The sequence below is a fragment of the Dermacentor silvarum genome, chromosome 3 (assembly GCF_013339745.2).
Source record: "Dermacentor silvarum isolate Dsil-2018 chromosome 3, BIME_Dsil_1.4, whole genome shotgun sequence".
Taxonomy (NCBI): Eukaryota; Metazoa; Arthropoda; class Arachnida; order Ixodida; family Ixodidae; genus Dermacentor; species Dermacentor silvarum.
In genome coordinates this window covers 147,059,311-147,080,028 of record NC_051156.1, presented here as the reverse complement: position 1 = coordinate 147,080,028, position 20,718 = coordinate 147,059,311, and the positions used below count along the sequence as shown (strand labels likewise).

General features: G+C 44.5%; 1 protein-coding gene across 2 annotated transcripts in view; it reads right to left on the bottom strand.

Moving 5' to 3' along the window:
- Positions 1–20,718, bottom strand: part of LOC119444880 (nose resistant to fluoxetine protein 6) — a 423,598-nt gene that overhangs the window by 344,684 nt on the left and 58,196 nt on the right. Inside the window, exons 2-4 of one of the 2 annotated variants that reach the window (XM_049663711.1) lie at positions 10,801–11,176; positions 3,354–3,565; positions 2,201–2,312 (exon numbers count right to left, since the gene is read on the bottom strand). In XM_049663711.1, coding sequence (XP_049519668.1) covers positions 2,201–2,312; positions 3,354–3,565; positions 10,801–11,164 — 688 coding nt within the window. In that variant the 5' untranslated portion in view covers positions 11,165–11,176. Of the gene's footprint in view, positions 1–2,200; positions 2,313–3,353; positions 3,566–10,800; positions 11,231–20,718 lie in introns of those variants that run through there. The other variant, XM_049663713.1, reaches the window with a different exon arrangement.

Sequence of the window (20,718 nt, the reverse complement as noted above, 5' to 3'; positions counted from 1 at the left end):
GCTTAGTGAAGATTTGACGACGATATGCGGACCAACGTTTATAGATACTTGTATCTATAAACGTTCATGCGGACGGTACAAAAGGGCGCGTGCGGCCAGAAGACACGTCACACACAATTGTACCATAGCAGAAGGGCAGCGGCACATCAGACAGCGAGAAAGAACTAGAGCTTGCGCGCAAGTGCCGAAGTTCACTGTCACTACGCTGTGCCTCTGCAATTGCCTCGAAGTCCACAGCATCAGATGTTACGACACTTAAGCAGGAAAGGGCGTCGGCAGCAGCGTTGTTCGATGTACCTTAGGTCTGCGGCGAACTCCGAAATGAATCTTAGATGCCGAATTTGCCGGGATGTATAAGCACTGTGGTTTCCACGGAAAGCGAATGTCAGCGGCTTATGGTCGGTCAGCACGTGGAATACACTGCGTTCCAGTTGGTGGCGAAAATGCCGAATTCCGAGGTAGACGGCGAGAAGTTCACGGTCGAACGTCCTGTAGCCAGTTTCGGCAGGCTTTAGTTTCTGGGAGAAGAAGGCTAGCGGGCACCACGAGTCTTGCTGAAACTGCTGAATGACGGCATCAATGGAGTTGGAGGAATCATTGGTGATCAGCCGCATTGGTGCATTGGGTAAGGGATGCACGAGCATTGTTGCGTTGGCCAGAGCATCCTTGTCTTCCATGGGGGGGAGCCTTGTATAGGGGCGCGCCCTAACTGCGCTCCCGATTGCAGTGCCAGCACTGCGTTGCTCAAGACGCGTGAAATAAACACAGATTGCACCTCTGCGTTCGTTGCGTGCTGACGTGCGTTCCGCCACTCGTATACAGGCGGCGTTCTATAGGCGTCCTATATCGCGACCACTATAAAAGGCATCGCTACAAATTACCGGCCCAGCTCGGAAGGTGTGAAGTTGATCATGACACATGATATGCCACGAGGCGACAAATTCTTTTATAGAATGCTTTACATTAGAGGTTTAAGCAGAAGATTCTGTTTTCTCATTCATCAAGGTGAGTCTTCAGTTTATTTGCTTGCATGAAATTTAGAAGTTATTGCAAACAGCGCTCGTTGCAGCTTTGGAGCATTCGGCCTGCACAGAGCGTCGCTAGATTACTTTCCGACGTGGTGCACAGAACTTAATTCCATTACAAATGGTTCGATTTGTTTCGAAGTCGTGCATTTACACTAATACAAGTTAATTTGCTCAAATGAAAACCCTCACTATATTTTGGAAACATGTTCGAAGAAACTCGACTTGGTCCGATTGTTCGTTGTTCACTTCTCACGTTTCATAGGGGTTTGAGACTGTCTATGGTAAGCGAACATTGGAAGTGTTCCCATCCTCGGGCCCTATTTCTAGCACTGCGCACTGAAAACAGGAACAAGCGCCAGTTATCGGACGCAGACGACTTTATCACACTGATTGGCGAATGAAAATGAAACGTGCACCCTGACTCACGAACGGAACACTCATTTGTTTTTATCCTAAGGTACACTGACCAGGTAACTTTACAGTGTTCAGCCTTGTTCTATCAGTGCTCAACCTCGCTATTTAAGATTCTCAAAGCACGACAGATGACAGACACTGCCTATACAGTGTGTTTCACTAAATTTGAGCCAAACTTTAAAAATATGCAAATGCTACGTAGCTGGACAGAACCAAGGTAATTTTGTTGGCCGCCACTTGAAAATATTCAGATTATTTCTGCATCCCGCCTAATTAGATAATTGGTCCCAAATGATTAATCAACTTATCAATTATTAAAGTTAGGTTAAAAGTTGCAATGCGAAAATTGTAAAGCAACGTGAAAAACTCTCGATACAGCCTTCTGTTGCTCAATATGTGGTACATAATAGTTTTTCTTTTTCCGAGCGTGAATGCAGCCCGAGAATACACGCAAAGTGCATCGATCGGCCAGTCGCGGGGCAATTTTTGTCAGTATAATTTTTATTACGATGGCAATCAGCGATTAAGTTAGAAAAATTCGCTAACGAGGAGCCTAAATGCAAATACTGCACAGCGACTTTTTTGTTTTTTCCAAAATCAGTTTTCAAGCCTCGTTAAGTGCAGTTGAAATATGAAAGATTTCATACGGGTCTTAATCTGCCAAAAATATCGCCGTGCTTACGCTCAGCACCAGTGCTCATCTCATCCGTAATTATAAGTGATTAAAATGAAACATATTTTCGGTTTTTATGGCGTACCTGAGTTGACCAGAACTTGTAAGTCGTGTTCGTTACAGTCTTCAATAAAGCATAATCCCAGTCGAGCAATGGAGTTTTCCGTAGTAAAGCCTTGTTCAATGAAATAACGGAGCTGAAAGAAGAGGCAACAATAGAAGTATGCAACCAACTTTGTCAAGAACACTTTGCTTGTGCCAACCAGCAACCAGAGACACGTACACACATAAGGTATGCGCACGCGTGGGCTTGAAGGGTTTCCCTGCACCTGGGTTCTTACATACACATGTTAATTAGATTATGTTAACGTTACTAGTCAAACTTTTCTGTAAAGCTCTTCCTGAGCGAGTCCCTACAGTAGAATAAGCAACTCTCAATTTAGGTGTTGAAGTGCAAGTTGAAGCCAGAGATATTTTTCCATGCGTTAGCTCGAATGCTGCGAAATAGTTAGCCCCCAATAACGAAATGGAAATGATGTTGCTCCAAAATAATCAATCGTCTAGTTGTGACTGCTGGACCATTTGAGATCCTTGTCTTCGAGGTCAATCTATCTCGCGAGTGTCGTTTTATCCTGCGCTGGAAAGAGAGGTCTACATGCGTTAGCCACAAAAATTGCAAATGCAGGAAACAAGGTTGTGTTATAATTATTGTTATCATAACGAGAAAGGTAATTGCCACAATAAGTAGCTTCGGCACAACAAGACGTATACGTTTTTGGAATGTAATTTTACCTTAGAATAACAACTGTTATTACGGTATTCGGCACCTTCATTTTCCGTTTAGTAGCACTCTATGCTAAGTAATAACATTTTGGTGAAGCTTAATTGGTTGATTTTTGTCTTGATCTTGGCGTCCTCGTGTCAGCCTATATTATGCTAAGTATAGTTTCCTGGTGTGAACACCATGGCTTCTCAATACAGCAACTTGAATAAAGCCCTGTAGAAGATTAACATAACAGCAAGCATGATAACCCTTTATGATGTCAGGCAAGATTACACATTAAAGGAATTAACATCTTTAGAAAGTGTATTATCGGTTTACTCTATGTGCAGTTGCCAATGCACGTGTACTCGGGGCATTTCGATAGGGACGCTTCAAATATTTCAGATACATTTAATTACTCGTGTTCTGGTAGTGTCATACGAATGATACCAAGGCGCTACTGTAATTCACTTACCCTCGGGTGCAAGGCGTCCGAAATAGAATTCATCATCATTTCTATTCCTGTAGCATTTTTAATGTAGCCAAGCATGTTGCAGTATTGGCCCCGGGACAACAGGTTTCCGTACCGGTCCCGCACAACGGTCTCAAGGCACTCGTCGAATGCGCCCATGTCGACGATGGAGGCGCCGAAGAGGCCCGTGGGATACTTTCCGGTCGCGTCGAAAACTGCGACAACACAGCAGTTAGCGCAGAATGTTCACTGAAACAGAGTTTTCACTGCCGCATAACGCTTTTTCGCGTTCTTGGTCTTATAAAAAACATATACAGAAAATGTTTACAAAATTCTCGAGCCATAACGGCTGTGCGTTCGCACTGCATATTCGCACATAGTCGTAGTACCTTGCCTGGTCTATCCAGCAATATTCTGACGTCACCGAAGCAAGCAGCTTTGTAAACACATGTTTAACATTTTGCCTCACGAAACTTGTTTTCTGCGCCTATTTGTGAATACGCTCATTCTTCAAGCATGCTGGATTTATTGGAGTCGTTTACGCATTTAGCAGGTCTCATCAATCCTGCAGTCATTCACGCATCGCTTGAATTCTGAACCGCTCACCATGAAATAAAAACTAAATAGCTATGACACATTATGACAATGCTAATGACAGCACTATGAATAATATTATTTCAGAATTTTGCGGCTGCATTCTTGCTGACTTGTCACAGCGCACTGTGGAAACTAACTCGTACCTTTTTAAAAGCGAAATGCCGTACCTCATAAAAAATTATGCATATCATATTGGAACCGATGTGCAGCGAGGCTTTCGTGAAGTAAATCAAATGCTTTGAATTTTCTCATCCCATGCCTGCATCTATGGCGTAAAATTAATTGTCGCAAAATTTTATTCATGTACCTCTATTAGTTTGAAACCGCAGCTTCGTAGCTTTAGTACCTTCCCGCAAAAATTGGCAAAATTAGGACCAGAATTCTAAATATTGCTTAATTTCGGTCGCATTACTAGGAAAACTAATACAGGTACATGAATGAAATTTTGCATCCTAAATGTACTCTAATTTATCCAAAATTTAGCTTCCTTGAGCGTGTATTTGCCGGGTTGTTTACAACAGAAGTTGCGATATTTGACAATATTGAAAAGCAAATTATCCAAAAAGTAAAAATTTACCATAATTTTACTGCGTCTAGAAAATAGATAAACATGTCCTAAAGCTGCAGAGCAAGCCGCAACGCAGTAAATGCGGTAGTTTCTTCTAAATATGGTCACAACTGAGACACCGTTCGCAAAAACCATGTATCTCATGCTTGTTCTTGAACATTTATTTCTACAAACCATTAATCAATCCCTGTATATAATAGATAGTGCAAATCTACAAGAATTTGGCTTTTTTACGGCATATACGACAACTTTATATCCTAAGCAGAAGAGCCGCCACGGTTGCTCCAAAAGTAATGAAAACGGGGGGGGGGGGGGGGGGGGGGGACATCTTGCCACCGGAATGGGACCGCCACCTGAAAAGCACAGTCACGCGATAAACATCAAGGAACAGCCATTATCACCGTAGTTTAACGGAATGTTTAACGTCATCATAACAAAAATACCGCATATCCACGAAGTGAAATGATGAGAGGGCGAAGCACCGGGGGATCATTCGGCTAACCGTGAATCCCCCGACGCCGGCAAGCGGACCCAGAAGCGACGAGAGCACGGGAAGCGGCGGCAAAACGCCGGAAGCGTTTTCTACCTGTGGTTGGTGGCGCCGATGCTCGGTTCAAGCGCGAGCTTCGCGAGCCCTCAGCTCCGGGTCCGCATGCCGGCGTCGCCGTGCTGCAGCAGCTTTGCTAGCCCTCGACTCCGCTTGCAGTTCAGCCGCCACTCTCGCTTTTTCATCCATAGCGGGCGCGCCGTTATCAGAAGCGACCGTTATCATCCATGGCTGAAGTGAGAAAGAGATCGCGCGTCGGGAACGAACGCCCTTGTGCACCGCAGCGCCCCTAGCGGACTCCATGCAAACCACAGCTACGGACGACGACGACGAGGGGGGACAGGAATCGGCCCTAAGGTGCTTCGCCCCTAAAAATGTCTATTTCGGTCTGTAAAGCACTATAACTCCGCATTCCCATGGGCTAATTATCGCATTGTTCAAATATTATTGTATCTAATGGCTTGTAATGCAAAGCACACATTTAAAGCTTCCACAATGCGTAAAATGTTGGGCAATAGACCAGAATAATTCTGGAGACTCATTCGGCCAACTCATTCGCATCTTTAGCACTGTATGATGAAAATGGTTGTCTTATAGAAAAGAATGATGTCGCAAGAGCTGTAAACCAAATATTATGTTCCGTGCTTAATCGCGAACATGATGATCTGCTCCCTGATAGTCCGTTCTTTAATTCATAACACCGTGCTGAGAAAATATTTGCGCCGTAGTTAGAAACTTAGAACATTCAACTTTATTTCTATTAATTAGTAGGTCACATGACGCAGAAGGGCGAACAGAAAATGCTGTCATAAGTGACAGCTTCATGGAGCCGGGATCCCCCATTACTGGCAGAGGTACAGTGTACAAAAAGTTAGAAAATACGCACGTATTATACTACACATAATAAACATATTACACATAATACATAATAAATAGATATAAAATACATAATACAGAATAAACATCGATTAGCAATCTAAATTGCGCACACACCAAAAGGCATAAGTTAGCATAGGAATGTAGACAAGACGAATCAATATACACGCCAAAGAACATATAAATCTCACATAGGGATGTGGCATACTTAATGAAAGAAATATTTAATATAAGGATCAAATAATACAAAAATATTATCCCACGGAAAACAGCATAAACACCAATAAGAAAAAAGAACACTATCGATGCTACGAAAGGCGATCTATAAATGGCATTCTTGAAAATGTTACGTATTTCTCGGAAAGACAGGCTTTCAATGTTTATTTTACTACTGTGTAAGCGAATTGACAGTTCAGGAAGTATGTTTTGTAGCATTTGAATTCCGTATGTTGTTCTGAATGTTGCAACCATCCACTTTTCGACGTTGAGTTCATGGTACATTGTAATATTCTTGTAGTTTCTAGAGCTCTCGTAAACAATTGATTATTCTTTGTTTCTTGTTTAACTACATTGCAAAGGTGGTAGTCACATATTTTGGAAATAGGCATTACATTGTGTATAATAAATTGGTTCTGAGTATGAAAGCTTGAATGCAAATGGTATACTCATTACCATCAACATCTGCAGCAAGTATTGACAACAATAATAAAGATACACTGAAACGCCAAAGCTACAGCATGGATAAGTCTATCACATAATTTTACGACAGTCCCTCACAACTGTCTTAAACAGTCCTGAAACAGTCCATCAGGAGTGCGATCCTTCGGCTGGAAAATGGGCAAGATCATCCCGGCCACCCCCCCCCCCCCCTCCGGCCACGCCCCGCCCCTACCAAAAAAAAAAAGGCCTCACGTGTACAAGTAATCAATACAGCCCCACGCCGTTAACTTGCATTTCCTAAAAAACACAATTGAGCGCACGACTTATTACCACTTTTCTTCGGCTTTTTTGTCATCCTAATGAACGTGCTTTTCAATGGGGCGTCCTTTGCAAAGCTGGGCTGGTGCCTTTCAGTCATCACATTAGGTCCAGCCTAGGTGATAACAACTCAGTGTATGCGTTCGATAAATTCAGCAAGAACAACTGCTCTTGAAACTTCCCGGTCTAAACTTACCATCTCGTTCATGACTAGACAAAAGCTTTTATTGCGATCAGCATTGTTTGCCTACGTCAACCCTTTGCCTATATATAGTGAAAAGAATAGCAGCATGCAGGGAAAATAACGGGACTGTACTGACGTTTGTGCGCTAGTATGTTAAAATGTTTTTTTTTTTTTTTTGGAAGCGATGCTGTGTAGGTTAGAACAAGGTTACTTGAGTCTGAATGGTCGTTTGCTTTTTTGCGCGGAAGAAATTCTTCCGATTCCGTGCATCGGCCTTTTCGGCGTCATCCACAATATGGCGTGGGTATTTCGGCTGGATATTAGCTTCGCGAAGTTGTTCCCAGTTTTCATAAAAGTCTGACTGTTCTGAGCAAAGCTTCTTAAAGCGGAGCGCCTGATAATATGGTATACTGGTGTTCCAGTGTTTTACGTGTGAGCTTTCAAAGTGAAGATAAGAATGCCTGTCCGTCCGTTAGTTTTCAGTAAAGTTTAGTGTTTAGATTGTTTTTGGATGTGTAACGTGTAACGTTCGTAGAACGAGAGTACTCATGTGAAAAGGAAATGGAAGAGTGGGTGATATTAAAATCAGCTATAAAGGATAACAGTTCATTTTCGCCATGAGAACAGTTCAGAAAAATGTCGTCTGTAAACCGCTGATAATAAAGAGGTTTTAGTTCGCGTCTGCTATAAAAGTCATTCTCCAGAACAGACATAAAAACATCTAGCTTAATTAAGTCCAATGCGAGTGTCCATTGATATTCCGCTTATTTGAAGGTAATGCGAATAGTCGAATTCAATGTTATTGAGTTGTAAAATTAATTTCAATATAGTAGACAGTGTGTCACTACCAACGGTATTTTTATCAGACGATATGTCATATGCATGAACAACTGCCTGAATGCCATCACTATGGGGGATATTTGTATAGAGTGAAACCACTTTTAATGTCACGAGCAGGGAATTCCCTGGTATCAGTACGTCGCTAGTGTCCAACAAAAATTGGTTCATATCTTGAAGATAAGATGAGAAAGTAGATGGAAGGCTGCTGTCAACGTAACGCGAAAGTTCTTCCGAGACCGTGCCAATTCCCGAAACAATGGTGCGCCCAGGACAGTCTCTTTTTGTATATTTTAGGCGGCATATATAACCTGCCATGGATGGGACTGAGTGGGACGAGTCAACCTACTGCGTTATCGCTTAATTGCTTAGATTTTACGAGACCGTTATGGTATCGTCGACAACTGCTTTAAAATCTAGGCGCTTATAGAAAGTCTGATCATTAAGCTGTCTCTGGGATTCCTTTACATAATCCGTTTTGCTCATTTACTACATCACCACCTTTGTCCGGTGGCTTTATCACGAGATCACTAAGTTTAGCCAATGACGTGATAGCTTTCCTTCTTTTCTTCATCCAGCCCTTATCGGGGCCGTGTGAGGTATCATAAAAAATAGACATAAATAACAAATAACTCACCACACAATTGGATAATTACTAGTAGTTTAGTGAAAGGATCGCTCAGGAAGAAAGAGTGTATAACAAGTCTGACTGAAACAAGTCAGTTCCAGGCCCAATTAAATAAACGTTGTAAACAGCGATACACAAGAAAGGTGAAACACGCGTATTTGTGCATCGGCTTGTGTGTGGCTGAAAGTGAAAACTGCTCGTGGCCAAGCCTTCAAAAATTTGTGAAACATTTGCTCTCTACCATACACCCATCGTCACACATATGTGCAGGACCCGTATTGGCTAAACATTTCCTTCACTCTAGCCGTTCATAGGCAAAGTCGCGGGTTAATTGTGACAGTGGATGTATTACCAACGAAAGTGACCGACCATTGTTAGTAGCAGAGAAACTTAAAGTACTTGGTGAGTGTTCATTTTGAACACCAGTGAAGTTGTAGCTTGTATTCGTGATTCAGCTTGTTTTCAACAAGACCTTCGTTTGGTCTTGTTTAGCGCTGTTTGGCCAATATGAACAAGTTGTTCCGTAAAACAGAAAAAGGGAGGGTTTTGTGAATCAAGAGTTCTTTCTTTCTTTTTTTCTTTTTTTTTTGGGGGGGGGGGGGGGGGGGGGGGAGCGGCGGTAAAGGGTGGTGGAGACGCAACCACAGTCCATGTGCATTTGTTCACTGATACATACGATGGGCGCCTAAAAAGTTCGTGGCCTGACCCGGACGTAGCGACAATGGGTCAAAATTTTGGAGTCAGTTCTTGACATAATCTCTATTGAGGGCCACACATGTATGCCATCACTCTTGGAGTTTCGTTATTCCACTTTGGTAGAACATTTCCTCCTGCTCTTCCGAAAAGTACTTTACGGCGTCCATGACGGCTTCATCAGAAGGAAAATGACTTCCACCAAAGGTGCTTTTTCATCTGTAGGAATAGGTGGTAGTCCGAGGGAGCCAAACCAGGGGAATAGGGCGAGTTCTGGAGCAGCAGGAAACCACAGGAGTGAATTGCAGTCATCGCAACAGCCGATGTGTGAACTGGCGCATTGTCCTGGTGAAATAGCACCCCTTCCGGAGCATCCCTAGCCGTTTGTCCTCAATTGCCCACCTCAGACGACGAATCTGAGCTGCATAGTATTCCCCGTTGATGGTTTGACCTTTCGGGAGGAATTCCAGGAGAATTACAATCATGCAATCCCAAAACACAGAGGCCATAACCTTGCCAGCGGATGGAACCACCTTTGCCTTTTTGAGGTGGGGGGAGGTGGGATGTTTCGACTGTTTCGAGGCTTCTTTTGACTCGGGACGAAAGTGATGCATTCAAGTTTCATCCATTGTAACGAATTTCTGCAGAAAAACATGAATATCAGCTTCAAACAGTTGCAGGTTTTCTGCAGAGTGAAGTTCTCTCAGACATTTTTTCACTAAAGTCAAAACCTTAGGCACCCATCAGGCCAATACTTTGTGCATGTTCAGGAGCTCGAGGTTCTGGAAGGCTCGCATGGTACGTAGCAGCGCCGTGCTGCACTCTGACCGCACATCGGCTTCCAGCAGTTTTCGTATCACAGAGCGCGGCACTTTGGACAGGCCGGCGGCCACCACGTCTCGAGCAACTTGCGCGTAGTCGATTTCCTCCATTTCACCCGCAGTGTTATCCGGGCTTCTTGAAGTCACTGCTGCCAAACGAATGCCAAACCTCTCCACTGATATTCCCATACATTATGCAATGCGCCGCTGTGTGACACGTCGATCAGTCATTACAATGTCTTGTACTTTTTGAACATTTGCATCTGTGCATGCTGTTGAGGGACGACCACTGCGCGAAGTATCATACATTGATGTCTGGCCTCGCATGAAATCGGCAACTCACTTTTTCACCATAGCATAAGCAGGAGAGATGTCCCCTAATGTCTACAGCATGTCCTTGTGAATTTCTTGTGGTGTCAGTCCATTTTCAAAAGGTATTTAATCACTGCTCCCTTTGCCAATTCCTCTCTTTTCATATTTCAGCTTCGCGACCTTGCTTTAAACCGCTGTACTTGAAACCAAAAAGAAAATCCAATAAGATCCACATTGTTCATGAAACCATTCAAATAACTGAATAACATATTGCATTGCAAAACAAGACCACACGAAAAAGATTGCACGTGTGGGCTGCGAGCTTTTGAGGTACCCCTTGTATGTGTTTGCCTGTACAATCGACTGCTTGTAGGCCCACGAACAAAGGAACAAATAAAGCAGTACTCACGTCTCAGCACCCACGGCTCGAGGTTCTGGAAGGCTCGCATGGTACGTAGCAGCGCCGTGCTGCACTCTGACCGCACGTCGGCTTCCAGCAGTTTTCGTATTAAAGAGCGCGGCACTTTGGACAGGCCGGCGGCCACCACGTCTCGAGCAACTTGCGCGTAGTCGATTTCCTCCATTTCACTCGCAGTGTTATCCGGGCTTCTTGAAGTCACTGCTGCCGACGCACTCTGGCCGGTAGCGATCGCCGCATTTTGAGCTAGGGCAGTTTGGGCTAAGAAGGGCAGCAGCACACACGACGACACCAACACCCATAGCACTACCTGAGGCTTGCCCCCGCCTGTCCACGCTGACTTTTCGAGCACCATGATGCTAAATACCTTCGAGAGCACGGCAATGAGGAAATCCACGTCTCCAAGTTTCACCGCTTCGAGATTCTCACATGAAGACCGAATCGTATGCTAAACGATGACAACGCCCTGCGCCCTAAAAGAAAAAAAAACACCATGCATTGAGTGCACAACCCTTTATGTTTTTTCTCTCGTGAGCGGAAACCTAAGGCATCAACAATTTCACCAGGTTCCTGGACGAGTGCTAAGCACAATTTCACGCCAATTTCACCAGGTTCCAGGTTCAGGAACGAGTGCTAAGCGAATATATTTTCTAAGTTATCTTTTTCTGGCAAAGAGGTTCGTTATCGGAATGCACCTGATACTGCTACAAAGAAACCGTAGACGTTTAAGTGCTCCATGATGTTCTCATGCGGAATTTAATCGGAGTGCCACAATTGTCGCAAACGCTAACCTTTTGCAAAAAACAACTGCGAAAGAATTACGCGCAAGCGGCTGAAGCGAGACGCTTTTTTCTTTTTCTCTCAGCGGAACAAACGAATGCGACTAAATAAGCTAGGCACTCACCGCAAATCGGCACGGGCAATACAAAAAGACTCGGGGCTATTTAACGAAGTCAGCGTCCACAGGGTAGCTGAGGTAATCACACATATGGGTGCCACATTCACGAGAGCGGGATACACCGCTCGGTGCGCTGCGCCTAAGGCAGAAACAGCATTGCGGTAAATAACGTCAACACCGAACTCCGCAATACCGTGTAATTACACTCTCCACCTGCGCCCATTCCCTCGGCAAGACAACTACGTCCGTGCTTGGCATAGGCAAGATTACTGGTTCTCGCACATTTATTTCGTGTTTGCGATCTTCGTCGCAGAGAATAAAAAAAAAGAATAACTGAATAAATGCACGTGTGATGTCATACCAACAAACCAGAAGCAAAGCGCCTAGGAATGCATTAATATTGAAAAAAGGGGGGAAAGGGTGGTGAAGCGACCAAAAACACAACACAAAGAAGTTACTGGAGGACGAAAATGCTTCAACCCACAACTTTATTTGCTAGAGCTACTGTTTCACGTATACACGCCAGCCCACAACCGTGGGACAGAAAATGCACTTCATACCGAAAGCTCAAACAATAAGGATATATGCAAACATTCTCGTCCATGCCTAGCCACATATCTACTTTTATGCTGGCTCTATAAAAATGAAAAGTTGTGCTAGTGCAGCCTGGCCGATGGCAGGTGGATACACGTGTCGTTGTGCTTGGCAATGTGAAAAGCCTCCATCTTTTCCCTTGTCAGCTGGTCCCTGTTGTGTGAAAGTATTGTGGTATCATCGATAACGGCGTGAAGCTACTCTTGGAAATTAACTTTGAGATGGGAATGAATAGTATTTACTATACTGACCACTTGTGTTCTGACAAACGAGTGTTTGCTTGCCGTTTAACAATGAAACCGCAATGCTTTCGCAGATAATCTTAGGAAATTATGGCTTTCTGAAGGCGTCCCGAAGCCTGGCTCACTAGCAACGAACTCTTGGCTTTCCTTGATGCGGTTGCACTCTATTAGTATCTGCTTCATGCCCAGAACATTATCCCTAAATCCCTATCCCTATCCCATTATCCTTAGCTCTCAGGCAAACTTCACACCTAAAAGATTTTTAGCGCCAGTGGACAAGGAAGGACAGGAGGGAGACGACGACACAACGCGCTAACTCCAACAACTTTATTTCCATGAAACAGCTGCCTATTTAACCCATGCGCAGTAAAAAAAATTGGCTACTTCAGCTCCACTACCTTTGGGCACGGCTTTGGTTTTGGCGTAACGGGTAAGGTCGCGACGACCATAAACACGGGTCGCTAGGCATATGCACGAATCTGAGCGCTGCAAGCTCCTTTGTAAACGTCGTGTTTAGGGATACGCCCATTTAGGCACCGCATCGCGTTTGACCGAACGGCAAAAGTGCTTAAGGTTGAGCTTTCACAAGGGCGCTATAACGTAAAACGATGGAGCACGCTTTAGTGGAGAGGGTTTCAATTTGGCGGAGCCAGCGCAGTGAAAATAGATAACCGCATGAAGAGGGTGGTGCCGGCTCCTCCGATTGGTCCGCTTCGCCTTACTTAGCTTGCGGTGGCTGGTCGAAAATCGCGGCGGCGTGCAACGGAAGGATAAGAGCGCCGCTAAAACGGATCCTCAGCAATGAAGAGTTGGCATAGCGATGTCGTATGCATGCCGAAAGGGCTCGATAACGTTTTACTGCCATGCAAAAAGGTTTATCATGCACAAATAAATACATGCTCACCGGCACGTGTGAGTATCTAGGGCCTGAGTGATCGGCGGGCAGCCATATTCTATTCCTTTCGGAACGGGGCAGTCTGTGGCTATTCAGAAAAATTTTTCAGTTTTGTTCGGCATATTATTGCAATTTTTTCGCGTACACGCCACTTTGACGTGGTGAGTTTTCGTGGTCTTGAGAGGTCGCGTGACAGACAGGCGAAGTGTCGAGTGGCCCGAAAATGTTTTGACCAATCGTGGAGGCTCGTTGCAGAAATTGGAATCAAAATAGTTTGGAATCATTTTACGTTATAGCGCCCCAAGTTTCTCACAAGTATGCCGCCGGCGAGACACCTACACTGCGACAAAATGCAAGGCCTGTATTCGCCTAAGCAGTTCGTACACTAAAACGCTCCCAAGGCACCGACGCCGGCAAACTTTGACGGCAAACATATTAAAGGAGACGCCCGCCCATACAAAAAAACGTATTTTAGGAGCTGTGAAGCTGACATTAGTCGGTGAATATTCATATTGGGCACCAATAAAGTTGTAGTTTGAGACAGCACATTGCTATAGTGGTGGCGCTCCTCAATATACATGAGAGCAAGATAAGCCTCTGAGCAGGGTCCGCCTCAGGCAGAACCGGTATTTCAACATACGTATACCGGCCAAACCCAGCTCAACGATAGTGTGCATTACACCCTCATTCTGTTCCCCCCTTTTCTACGGCCACATGGCTCTGTTCATAATTGAAATAGGCAGGGTTAATCATCCGCGTGGGTTTTTACCAACAATTTATTTTGCGTTTGCCCTCTCAGAGAGAGGCGCAAAAAGCAAAAAGTAAATTAGTGCACGTACGTCTGCAAAAAGCGAAGCCGTAGGAGAAAAGCAGCCATTAAATATAATTGCGAATGCTGACGATATGCCTCTTCTTTTTTTTGTGCGTGTGTTCTGATACCGTGTTTTGCTGTTTGAATACAAACAATACTGGTGAAATCACTGGCATAACTGTGGGACGGAATGTGTCGTGTTTTCTAAACCAGTGCACTGGGGCGCTATAACGTGAAATGATTCTAAACTGTTTTGATTCCAATTTCTGCAACAAGCCTCCACGATTGGTCAATACATCTTCGGGTCACTCCCAACTTCGCCTGTCTGTCACGCGACGTCACGAAAACCGTGATAGCTCCCCATCTGATATAACGTGTACACACTGATTATGCATGATTAAACCGCACGAAAGAAAAATAATCATTCCTGATTCGACGCCTTTTCACCATTAGCCCGCTGCTATTGGTCCAATGTTTTCTGGCTACGCCCACTTCGCCTGTCTGTCACGCGACCTCTCAAAACCACGAAAACTAACCACGTCAAAGTGGCGTGTACGCGAAAAAATTGCAATAATATTCCAAACAAAACTGCAAATCTTTCTCAATAGCCACAGACGGCCCCGTTCCGAAAGGAATAGAAGATGGCTGCCCGCCGATCGCTCAGGCCCTCGCTACTCCCACCTGCCAGTGAGCATGTATTTATTTGCGCATGATAAACCTTTTTGCATGGCAGTAAAACGTTATCGAGCCCTTTCGGCATGCATACGACATCGCTATGCCAACTCTTCATTGCTGAGGATCCGTTTTAGAGGCGTTCTTATCCTTCCGTTGCACGCCGCCGCGATTTTCGACCAGCCACCGCAAGCTAAGTAAGGCGAAGCGGACCAATCGGAGGAGCTGGCACAACCCTCTTCATGCGGTCATCTATTTTCACTGTGCTGGCTCGGCCCCATCGAAACCCTCTCGACTAGAGCGTGCTCCTCGCCTCTTGTCAGCCAATTAAATAAGGAAAACCGCTGAGTGTAGACGATGTTATTGGTTTTGAAAGCGAACTAAGGTGACCTCCTATAAACGACGAGAGTGTTTGATTGGATTGTTCAGACAAGGCTGAGGGTCACCGCCCGATATAACGTCGGTGGTTACGCAAATTTGACGTCAGGAGTTCGGAATCAAAACAGTTTGGAATCATTTTACGTTATAGCGTCCCTGGGATGTTTTTCTCGCAACTACTTGCTGATGCCTACTACATGAGATATTCGTCATAATTATGGCGGCAAAAAAAAACCGAGTGTATACAGAAGTCACATTTCATTTGCGATTTTCCATGAAAGGGTGAATAAGCACAATCTTACAGATGCAAGAAAAAAAAAACGGCCGTAGCAAGCACAGAACTGCACTGAAAAAAAAGCAGCAAACGTGTGGGACTTTGGAGGATCACAGCCCGATTTCCAGTGAAGCTGCATCTTTTGAACAGTTATATTAAGATTTTCCCTTACGTGAAAAAAACCAAATACCTTAAAAAATTGTCCGCGTATCACTCGCGAATGTGAAACCTTGCTCACACAATGCTTTCGAGCATTTTTAGGAGATATTTTTGGGGAAGTTGTATTTGAGCCACATGCACTTACTTTAGCAGGAAGATTTGCAATTGGAATTCCCTGTTATATCGGTAAATTTAATTTCCGTGGCGTTCATAGTTCGCTCAGGCAAGCGGGCTAAATTCTGCGTCATTCGTAAGACGCAAATATAACGCTCTAGATGGCTTGCATACGTAATTTACTACTAAGGCCACAATTAGTCCACACACTTAGAACTTCGTCTATACATTACCCATAACATGTGCCGAATTTTGCCCCAATATAAACAAGGTCGCTTGTTTAGTTTACAAAGGACACCGGATAAACCAGCTGTGAACTTTGTATAAGACATGAAAATATGAAAAGAACGAGGATTCAGTAATTATTTCAAACGCTCCTAATCAAGGCAGAAATTGCATGCAAAGTTTCGCTACAGATTATTTTCGGTCAGCATTGTGTAAAGCATGTTAGTATTGTGTAAAGCAAACTTTTTACGTACACTGCGAGACATAGCGTCAACTGGCCGCATTACGCATTCGGAAAAAGGAATTTCTTTACAAAGGCTTTTTTATTCATCCACTGACATTTACTTTCACATAAAAATTCGCTATAGCATTCCCCCTTCCCTTCAACGCCGTTTCTTAAAAATAATTTTGTTCTCAGTGGCATTCGTAGTTTAGCCATGACAATCGGCTAAATCTGCATCGTTCGTAAAACACCATCATAACACTCTGAACACATGCATTTGTAATTAATTGCAAAGGCCGTAAATAAACCACCCGCTTATAACTTTGACTATACATTACCCATAAACTGGCACTCACTTGCGCAGAACATAAAGAAGGTTCCTCGTTCAGCTCCCCGAAAACACTGGGAAAACATACTACAAACCTCGTATAACGCATGAATATATATATATATATATATATATATATATATATATATATATATATATATATATAACAGTTTGCTTCTTAGCTTCTTCACAGTTAGCTTCTTAACAAAACATCGCATTTTGCATTGAAGCACAAAATTAACTGGAACGCCAATGCATTTCTCCGCAAAGTTCGGGAATTAATATCTCGAAACTGGTGTCATCCCGAAAATTATTTCCAAGTGGATCCGCCTTGCGAACTCCATGGCTACAATTTGTGAGTTGCAATGTGGTTCATCAGGTAATTAGTTAAAAATATAATTAGTAAATTTTTGTTAATTAGTCGATTATGCATTTAAATTTTTGTACAAGGAATGTCCGCCTCTTCGAGTAGACCAGCTCATTAACTAGAATTGGGCTATCTGTCACAGGCAACCTTAAATAAATTTTGAAAGTGTTCGCTGAAACACCCTGTATATATATATATATATATATATATATATATATATATATATATATATATATATATGCACTTTTTCACTCTAACACTCCTCATCTTTCTGCATTAAGAGTTCAGAGTGTCGCATGAAGGGTGAATGATGTTGAAGGATTTGAGCGTGGCCTAGTTTGTAGGCGGATTGATAATTTTTAAGTTTTTCACGATTTTTATATATCGCCTGTGGCCGATAGCATCATTCTTGTCCTTGAGTGGTATTATTCACATAGGCGGACATTACTACCACATGAAATCTAAACGCATATACACGTTTACTAATTAACTTCTTAATTACTGTTACGGCACATATCGACATTTACTAATTGTAGCCGGCGAGTTTCCAACGCGTATTCACTTGAATTGAATATCCAGGATATCCAGGATGACACCAGTTTATATTTAAACCAGTTTACACCCGAGAACTATATATATATATTTTAAAATTTAGGCCAATTAAGGCAGGTAAAGCGTAATAAACAAAGCCACAAGAAGGTATGCAGCCTCAAGCGCAAAGACCAATTTGCAACCGAACTGATCGAGGCATTTGATTACAGGTTCGGATTGATAAGCGACACATCCATTAGCTGATGAGCAACATGAGAACAAGGTGAGAGCAGGAGCCAACGTTTCGACAAGTGGACTTGTCTTCTTCCAGGTGACAAATGCTCTCCTCGGCACAGTATTTATAAGTAGGGTTCTTCTAAAGGGGAGAGAAGGTAAGGCAGGTGGGTGAGATAACGAGCGAGAGTGTGTTGGCGGTGAGGGTGTAGAATTTAAAGAAATATAACGCCCTACTGATAGTCGGTGGAGGAATTTGAGGTAGTGGCCGTGTATTAGCCGATTGTCATGTCATTGTAGGTTCCTCTTTTTCGTGGAAGGGGCCTGGACGACAGGGAGGGGGGGGGGGGGGGGTATCTGCTACGCTGGCGGTCAGTGAACTATCGTGTCTGAATGAGAGAATAAAAGTAGCGGCAGAAAAAAGTGGTGCTCGTAGGAAAAAAAGGGGGTAGAGCTGCGCCGAGATGCTGAACATGCTGAGGCTGAACGGCGCAAACATGCTGAACATGTAATGGAAATGTGGTCTCACCAAGAGAATCTGCTAGTGGATATGGTACCTAAGTATTTGTATTTTTCAACACCAGTAATTATTGTGTCGTTTAGAACATAAGAAAATATACTAGGCTCCTTTTTTTAGTGCACAAAAAATGTGCACGAAACCAAGACGGTTTTGTGCGCACTTCTTGCACCAATCATTGCACCAATGTAGAGCTTGCACCAATAGTAAATTTGCTAACTGCTTTCTGCAAACATGCGGGATCGTTTCGTAAAACTTTTTTCTTTTCCAAAAGTGACACTGTCATCCAACAAGTTAAGATGCACATCATAAAGGATTTTGTTCATTATATCAATAATATAGATCAGAATTAAAAGCGGTCCTAATAACCTCCCTTGCGCTACGCCAGAAGTTACTTGACGGACACTGGAGGAACATTTTTTTTTATACGAACTGCTGCCTATGTCGGAGATAGGCCTGGATCCAGGATATATTATTTGAAGAAAGATAAATGCACTTGAACTTATGGATTATTTTCCGTGGCTACCCTTATCGAATGCTTTACTAAAATAAAAAGAGCATGTCAACGTGTCCGGACGAGTAAAGTAGTTCAAGGAATTTATGAACTCAGAGAAGCTGAGTTGAAGTCGGTAATCCCTTTCTGCACCCATGCTATAGTGGAGATAGGACTTTGTGATCTGTCAAATACTGACGAACAAAGCCTGCGACAATATTCTCTAATAATTTAGTGCAAGTGCTTTTTATAGAAACAGGACGATTATCTTACACTGTAAGCAGAGCACCTATTTTGTGAACTAGGACAACTTTTTCCTTACGCCTTTAGGATAGTATCTTTGCTACATGTAAGGATAACTTGAAAAAAAATTAGGTAAGAACACACATAGCTGTTCCGCATACCTTCGCAAAAAAGCATTCGGAAGCTGATCAGGACCTGCAGATTTCCTAACATTGATATTGAGGAGAATTACCACACCACCTTCTCTGGAAATCGTAAATCACGTAAAAACATTACTCCATCTCCCGCTAAAGGGAACCATGTGTGGATGCGAAGCAGCGGGGAGATGGTTAGCTTGAGCGGCAGATGGTTTTGCGGCAGCGGCCCGAGCGCTCATCGCGGCGCTGCACAGGAGAGAGAATGAGGAGCGCGTGCTCTGTCATTTTCATACCGCGGAACTACCGTGGCGCCCCCAGCGGAGTATGCAGCTTGAGCGGGAGATGGTTTCGCGGCAGCGGCTCGAGCGCTCATCGCGGCGCTGCACAGGAGAGAGAATGAGGCGCGCGCGCTCCGTGGCGCCCCCAGCAGAGTATGCAGCTGTCGCACCACCTGTCGTGCGCGCCGCTCCGGATTCCTAGAGGAGAGAAAGTGGGAGCGTAGGAGAGGAGAGAGATGGGGAGAGTACGTGCATAAGCTGTGGGGCTGTGGGACGCTGGCGCCGCTCCGTACAGGATTCCTAGAGGAGAGAAAAGGGGGAGCATAGGGGAGGAGAGAGAGGGGAGGGGACGCGCATGCTCTGTGGTGGTGTGGTGGGACACGGGAGGGACGGACAGAGCCGCCGGCAAGAAATGCTTCGCATTTAAATTCAGTGCCATTCCAAAATGTGAAGGTGGATGACCAGCGAAGCTTTGTATGTGGTGGTTGACCGTTGCTGCGGTGAAACGTTCCAAGTTTGTGGGATCGGGGCCACATGGACGGTTCGCATTTCTTTCCGCCTCGTGGTCCTAGTGGACAGCACGCTCACGCTTGGCGTCCGCGGCCCGCTCATCGTCGGTGGTCTCCTTCTGCCGCCGCCACGCCCATCCCCTTTCCTCCGCGAAACTCGGGAGATTTCAGCGGGTGCCACAAGGTGGCGCTACGCTTTGGACCGATGTATGTTTCAGTCTACACCGCAAGGTGGCGCATGCTCCGGTGCGATGCACTACGGCGCTAAACGTAAACTTCACACACGAAGGCCAAAGAGGGTTGTAGAAGAGAGACTAAGCTTTATTTTATTTTAGAGTCTGGCTGCCCAATCGCGGTGCGCGTACTAGCGCGACAAACTCGTGGCCGCCGGGGGAGAAGCTAGGTCACGTTGTATGAAAACCCTGGAGATTTCAGTGGGTGCCACAAGGTGGCGCTACGCTTTGGAGCAATGCAATTTTCAGCCGGCGCCGCAAGGGGGCGCCACGCTCTGGAGCGATGTGCGCTACGCACATACAAAGAACCTACACACAATATAGGAGAGACTATGACGTCTTTTAAAAGACGGATACGCCAATCGCAGCGCGCGTACCAGCGCTGATGCGCTCACTTGGCCGCCAGGGTGACCTACATCACATAATGAAAAGCAAAAATAAGGTCGTGCTAAAAGCGCGGTGTGGCGCACAAGTTTTTTACCATCCAGAAATTTGAAGACGCCGCCGTCCCCACGTTTTCATACGACGCCACATGATGGCGCGACGCGCCTTAA